At 35.1% G+C, this 7,753-nt stretch overlaps 1 protein-coding gene across 1 annotated transcript in view; it reads left to right on the forward strand.

Moving 5' to 3' along the window:
* Window positions 1-4,126, forward strand: part of LOC135682061 (uncharacterized) — a 50,651-nt gene extending 46,525 nt beyond the window's left edge. The window contains exons 34-38 of the mRNA XM_089112903.1: window positions 594-834; window positions 1,284-1,397; window positions 1,942-2,055; window positions 2,591-2,701; window positions 3,505-4,126. Coding sequence (XP_088969029.1) covers window positions 594-834; window positions 1,284-1,397; window positions 1,942-2,055; window positions 2,591-2,701; window positions 3,505-3,689 — 765 coding nt within the window. The 3' untranslated portion in view covers window positions 3,690-4,126. The remainder of the gene's footprint in view (window positions 1-593; window positions 835-1,283; window positions 1,398-1,941; window positions 2,056-2,590; window positions 2,702-3,504) is intronic.
* Window positions 4,127-7,753: the final 3,627 nt, after the last annotated feature.

The following is a 7,753-nucleotide window of genomic DNA, read 5'->3' on the forward strand; positions in this document are numbered from 1 at the left end:
TAGTCATTTTAGTCATTTTAGTCACTATATACATTTTAGTACGAGGGTCCACTTGGTTTTTTGAGATTAGTAATGCTGATTTCACAAACAACTCTGAAGAGAACTACTTGGAGTGCATATTGATAGCAAACTCTCCTTCGACTTTCAGGTTTCGACAATCAGCCACCAAAATGCAAAAAACTTTAGGCACTTGGGCTTCTCTCTCCGCATATTGAACATAAAAAACGAAAAAAGGAACTGGCATTTGTTTCCCATCAGTTTCAATATTGTTCTTTAAACTGGATTTCACAACAGACAGCTTAACCAAAAACAAATTTTTGAAAAGACCTTGAGAAACACATTTTAGGAAAACCAAATAAATCATCTCATTTTAATTAAAATATATCTAAGTTTACAATTACTCGACTTATTTTTAAGGTATTATTTAGCTAGCATATTTGAATTAGCTTAAATGTTTTGGATTCCCCAAGTTCTATCCGTGTTTTCAAAAGTAATAAAGATCATAATAGAAACTTTTTATCTTGAATTCCAGCTGAAACTGCAATTGCAAGTCTCTCCTTTGCATAGGATTTTTGTAACTGGCAACTGGCTAGCCTTTTTACAAAATAAACTGTTACATTTGTAGTAATAAAAAACGGGAGTACTCAGGGTCGACAACAAAAATGATAACTTTTATAATAATTGAACAAAATTGTTCAAATTTGATTCATTTATTATATATTGATATTGACGAATGCGGAAGTGCGCCATGTCGCAACGGTGGTACATGTACGGACCAACTGAATTCTTATCACTGCTCTTGCCCAACACAATGGCAAGGAAGTACCTGTGCGGGTAAATGGAGTTTCTTATTCATTTATCCTTGCCTTGTCACATTCTCAAATTATCATCCTAAAAAGCTTCTTCATTATCAAGTTCGTTTCATCTAACTTTGAACAACGATTTTTTCGCATTTTCCAACGTTTTTTATTGTCAAGAAGTTTGTAAACGGCGTCTACAGCATTTTAGCCTCTGCTTGGTTAGCTAAGGTTTACAATTTTGTACTAGGTATAGTTTAGAGGCATGGGTCACTTTATCTTTTCATGCAAATGTCAGTTGCATTGTTGGATGGCGTTTGTTACAACGAACGTTGAAGCAATAGCTCAGCTGCTGAGTCTAGAATCCTAAGCGAAAGTTTAACTTGAATCCATTCTGAAAAAGCTATTCAACAATTTTTAACAATATTTAAATTTCAGATATCCAATATTTTACAGCAAGCTTTTATAATAGGAGTTTTTTTTCAGAGAATAACTACTGTCATAGCAGCCCTTGTTTGAACCAAGGGACTTGCACAAATTCTGCGTCAAGCTTCCAATGCTCTTGTGCTGCTGGTTTTCAGGGAAACAGATGCGAGAAAAGTAGGTGTTTTATAGTTGTAATTGTTACTTAAAAAAAGGGTGCATAGATTTTTTGGGATACCATAAGTCATTTTTGCAAACAAAGGCCAAGGTGACAAAGGGGCTAAAGTTCTTGAGACCCCAAAGAATTGTTGAAGTCATACCTATTATATCAAGAGGTAATTTTGAGAATCTCTATGTTCTTTAAAATGGCGGAAATCAAAGCCCCCCTCCTCCCACATTTGAAAACCAATCTTGGCCCTTGGTTGCAAACAATCAGCACAATGGTAGCTGAAACAATATTAGCTGCCATTTTGGTTAGCATTTATTGGTTTCCTAAAGCTTAAATCAATGTCCTTCCTAGCTAAATCCAGACCGTAAACATTGTTGTCACACAGAAGAGAAATGGAAGAGAAACAACTTTATCCAAATTGACTAAAATGGTATCTTTTCTTGATAGCTTTAAATTAAATGCTTGCAATCAAAATTTTATCTCTCAATTAATTCGCATAAGAATCTATCCGCTTTGTAAACTTTTATCAATAAGATCAAATCAATTTCTTAGATCTTGACGAGTGTGGTAGCTCCCCCTGCCAAAATGGTGGCAATTGCACAGATCTGATAAACAGTTACAGCTGCTCGTGCCTCAGAGGATACGGTGGATTTGACTGCTCGACTAGTATGACATTTCACAATTATATTCGAAAACCTAGTTGACTTGCAAATGAAAATGAATTTTCTCATTATCAATCCAATAAGACTAAAATTTCAAACATCTTTAACGTAGCGAAAGTCACCTGAGTTAAGAAAACAGCATGTTTATAAAAAATGATATAGCAAAAAGTGTGAATTGCTTTGTTTGTTGTGATTGCAAGCGTTCGGCTTTGAACAATTTTTAAACATTCCAAAGCATCTTTAAATGTTTGCTTTTTTCAATAGAAAAGTACTCTTCAACCTTTGGAATGCTGAAGATTCTCTGCTTCAATTTTACACGCCAACATAAAAGTAAAATCATTTTCGATAAAGTAAAAACCCGCGTCTGGTAACATAGGAATTTAAGAACTCTGAAAATAGTAGGTTCTTACAAATGAGTATTTAGAGATAATTTCCAAAGCCAGACGTGTGGGATCTTGAATACGAATCTTCCTAATATTTATGAAAAAGTCATGTTTACTTTGAAAATTATATTAAAGAACCCTTTTCGATTCAAACAGACATCAACGAATGTGCAAGCAGTCCCTGTTCGAATGGAGGAACTTGCAATGATCAGGTTGGCTATTATTCCTGTCAGTGCACCACTCCATGGACTGGGGTAATCTGTGCTGGTAAGAATTTTCTTCAACTATCATGTAAATTTTGTTCTTTTAAATTGAGTTGTCTAGATATTTTGCTTATAAAGATTTACAACACATGCAAACACGACGGCAGATATATGTAAGAGCAATTAATAACACAAATTTATTCCTGGATCTCAATTAAGGGCATCGAATATTATTTTTTACTATACCCTTTACTTTCTTAGCATATCAAATCTTCAAGCCACGGATATACATTTTTCAAATAATAAGAAACGCATTTAGAAATTATGAAGAGGAAACGAGTAGCAGCTCTTCCAAACTTGCACGGCGTCTTCAAAATGGCTGTGACTAGTGGTAGCCCCTAGGCAATGTTGAACTTATTGCACGTAGAACATGCCAGAAACTGTTCGAAAAAGAAGATTCTGAAGACGTTTTAGCTTTCAAAGCCTACGCAATAGCGATTGGATTCAAAACAGACAGTAATATATCCTCTTGTTTGACTGCAAAACGAAATTGATCATGGTACCATTATATCAAAAACATGTGCTTTACAGTTAACATACAGTCTCTATAGATATATGCACTTCAGAATAATCAGATCGAGAATCTCTGCCTCTCCTACCAGCAGCATAAGTAGCAAGCCTTTTTCAAATTGAGGAAATCTGAAGGGCTTGCGAGACTTACCTATTGGCAACATTTTTTTTTAAATTCCAAGCAATCCGTATACCATTGGTGGACACAACCTTAGTCGTTGTATTCTACTTGGAAATGTTGAAGAATACATTCAATTTGTCACATTTTGTTGATAATATTAACTGAAATATTTTTAGTTTACAACGGATGTGCTAGCTCCCCATGTCAAAATAATGGCAACTGCACAAATCAAACAGCCAGCTACAAGTGCTCATGCGCGAGAGGATACAGCGGATATCATTGCCAAGATGGTATGGTTATCACAATAATACTAATAAAAGTAGAAGGCATGCTTTGTAATGCTGCGTTGTACTTGCTGTAAATATGTGACCAAATAGGTTTTTGGTACCACAAAATGTGAAGATGGCACGAAAAAGTAGAAACATAGGATAATAAGGTTTTCTCTATCCGACACTTTTCATAGTATGAAAGTCTGATAATGACCGAAAGTAAGCATAAAATCTATATCCAAGTGTGAACTAAAAGCATCATTAGAGCAAAAAGGTTCCAATTTATTCCAGCGACGAGTCTTTCTGCCTCTCACGTTACCTTGGTTTCACACCTGGATATTTAATTTTCAGCTCATTTTTACGACTTTGAAATTCTTGGGCAAGGCACTGTTGGTCTCTGCCTTTGATTAAGTTATCTTTGGCACGCAGAAAAAGAAAGGGGGTACATTAAAGTTTTTTTAATTGATTATGATTTTTCATGTTGCAATTAACTTTTTTAGGTATAAAGGCAATTCTGCCAAACACTCAATCCAACATAAGATTTTCAAATTTTTTTCTCAAGAATCGTCATCATGGTGGTTTTGATAGAAAAATGAGAATATTCTTGACCGAAGTTGACGCAGTTGATTGAGATCACCAAGAAGCAGTTGACATCTTCAGGTAAATTAAAAAGCTGAAAAACTCAAACATTTACAACCTGTTTGGAAACAGAGAAGCTGGACAATTCTTATCTTGATATTCTTTGAAAGAAATGTTTACAGAATCTCACAGGGAAGAGATATGCATGAAGCAGTTGAACCTTTGAAAGCATCCTAAGTTTGCAAAATTTCGTAATACCTTTGGTAGACCTTGAAGCTCTGCTTATCGTGTTATGCTAATTTATTGCAATTTAGGCCATAAGGCTAACAGATATGTTATTTCCAAAATGCTTCAGAAGGCAGCGATAAATTGAGTCAGATTAGAATTGTTTAAAAACATATAAAACCATATTTGAAACCCACAGCCTAAAAAATGCCCTTCCCCTGCAGAAAAGTTTTTTGCGTTTCAATAAACCTTTATGGGGGCCTAATTAAGATCTGTTAGGATTAATAACAAATTTAGTGGTGAATGGGAAGACATTGACGAAGTGTACCCGAAAAAATTGAGCATAGCATTATTTTCCACCTTCTATATTTATGCTTTAATTGATACTTAAAATATTATAAAGTAAAAACAATATTTGTGTACTCTAGTTTCTATTTAATTGATAACTTGAAGGTGATTCTGGTAAGCCTCTCCTTTGATTAAGCCCCTTCTTTTAATTGCCTCCTATCTAAGAGCTTTCTAAATTGATAAGCCCTCAAGGTAATAAGTCGAGGAATTATGATAGAAAAGTAAACAAAGGGGAGGGGGAGGGATTCAGAGCATTTCCAAATGTCAGCTCAAGTAAGCTTTTTATTTTGCTTAGTACATGTTTTCCTTGCCAGTTCATAAGGAGTGCTTGATTTTCTTCAGGGTTAGGGTTAGGGTTAGGGTTAGGGTTAGGGATAGGGATAGGGTTAAGGTTGGTAGACCTTTTTTTCTAAAGAAATTAATGAACAAAAACGTTGAAAACATAAACATCAAAACATTATCAATATGATTCGACATCAGATTAGACTGGTAGCAAATTGAGGAATACTTTGTAACATCAACTTGTGATATGTTCTTTATCATTTCTTCTTTATTGTTGTAGTAATGTGCATTTAAATAATATACCTGTTTCAAAGTCTATAGCACACGGACATGTTTTGGTATATACCTTTACTCCCTTCTTTGGTTCTTATCATTTATTCTCTGATTCTTTCAACCATCAAACAGATTTATCATATATTCATGTTTCTTTGAGATTGATACAAAATTTTGATCTAGAGCACAACGAACAAGTGAATAAAGCTACTTGCTTTTAATGCATACAGTTATTAGTAAATAGTGTAGAAGTTAATTTATGGAACAAATCCAGTTTTTGTTAAGGCTGAATAGAAAACGCAAAACGGTTTTCTATTCATGGTGGTTTTGATAGAAAAATGAGAATATTCTTGACCGAAGTTGACGCATTTGTCTGAGATCACCAAGAAGCAGTTGATATCTTCAGGTAAATTAAAAAGCTGACAAACTCAAACATTTACAACCTGTTTGGAAACAGAGAAGCTGGACAATTCTTATCTTGATATTCTTTGAAAGAAATGTTTACAGAATCTCACAGGGAAGAGATATGCATGAAGCAGTTGAACCTTTGAAAGCGCCCTAAGTTTGCAAAATTTCATAAAGGCTCTGCTTAGCGTTTTATGCTAATTAATTACAATTTAAGCCATAAGGCTAACAGATATGTTATTTCCAAAATGCTACAAAAGGCAGCACAAAATTGAGTCAGATTAGAATTGTTTAAAAACATATAAAACCATATTTGAAACCTACAACCTAAAAAAAGCCCTTCCCTTGCAGACAATTTTTTTGCGTTTTAATAAACCTTTATGGGGGCCTAATTGAGATCTGTTAGGATTAATAAAAAATTTAGTGGTGGCCGCTTTGAATTGTGAATGGGAAAATATTCAGCATGTTAATGTCGGTTCCGGTTAGACCCGCTTATTCCCGAATTCTCTGTGCGTTTTTCGCCCATTTCCGAGTTCCAACCATCAATTACAGAGTCCCGGTAATATCGATTCCTCCATCCTGCTCACAAAAATTTCGACAGTGCCCGATTCCCAACTACAACAATGACGATTCCCTCTTTCTCGAAAACACATTGGGTACCCTCGTTAAAGCTGAAATCGTAGGCCTGGTTTCCATATGATCGCTGACGATCGCTGAGGATAGCTGAAAATCACTGAGGATCGCTGCTAATCGCTGAGGATCGCCCATAGTCCGTCCTTATAGTTTTGAATATGAGCCCAGCTTCTTCGGGTCCAATTGTATTTATCTTTAAATTCTCGGCTGAATTTGTTATAAAGACATTCGTACTGCTGCAAATCTTCGATAAATCTCAACTTGTCGAGTTTCTTATCTCCAGCTTTTTACATTTTACAATTGCTAATGATTATTCTTCTCTTGTCACGTCCACTGTCACGTAACATGGATCGTTCACGAGAGCTGAGGATCGTTACAGAATTTCGGCGATCCTCAGCGATCCTTAGCAATCCTCAGCGATCATATGGAAACCAGGCTTTATCTTGGCATCAGTGACCATGTTCATACTTAACATTGAATCTTTAGTTCAATGTCCTTTGCCATTTTTCAATTCATTACCTCACCATTGTTTTGTCTTGATTCAATTCCCTTGAAATCTCTTTCTCTTTTTTGCAGCAGATAGACCATTTCTTTGTCGCTTCTGGTAAATGTCCCTCAACATAGAACAACACAGAATTCACTTCTTAAAGCTTTTTTAGGCTTTTTCTTTATTTCAACGTCTTCTTTATAGCTGTAAAAACTGTTTCCTGGTTAACTATTTAAAAACTTTCTCTGTGTATTTGAAGGACATTAAGGTTTATTCTACCAGATGGTCAGTCATTGCATCCTTCATGTACATATCATTTTACATACAACTTATACCGTTACAGAAGTTCGCTTGGTCCTCATTAGCAAATTCACATCATTCTCAGCACAGAATAATGCAACGTAAGCTCGATGTCCGAGAAAGTTAATCTTGCCTGTACATTATGCAAGAACAAAGTTGATTGTACGAAAGATGTGTTACATCCCCTTTAAAGAAATTGTCTCGTGTCTTTTACTGTTAATTTCACCAACTATTCGAATAACGATTTCTTGTATTGAGCAGAATCACTTTTGCCAAAAATGCTGCATCTTGAATTGTGAAAAGCAGGAACGGCCTATGGATAAATCAGAAAATTGATTAAACTAGTAGATTAGAGGGCAAGTTTGCTGAACTGTGCAGATCGACAGGGGAGTGCTAAAGTGTTGACATCATAAACATTTATTTTTAAATTTAAAGTTTTTATCATATGAGCGAAAAAGCATGGCCAAATGTCTCAAAATATGCAAAATCTGCTATATCTGTAATATTTCCATGACGTTTGTTGTAACATTCTACTTTATTAAAGAATGTGGTATCATTAGTTTTACAAGAACATCGACATCGAGGGAGCCTTTTGCATAGCTGGTATAGCATCTGCATCGGTAT

Source organism: Rhopilema esculentum, chromosome 16 (assembly GCF_057945365.1).
Source record: "Rhopilema esculentum isolate cy_ngs chromosome 16, ASM5794536v1, whole genome shotgun sequence".
NCBI lineage: Eukaryota > Metazoa > Cnidaria > Scyphozoa > Rhizostomeae > Rhizostomatidae > Rhopilema > Rhopilema esculentum.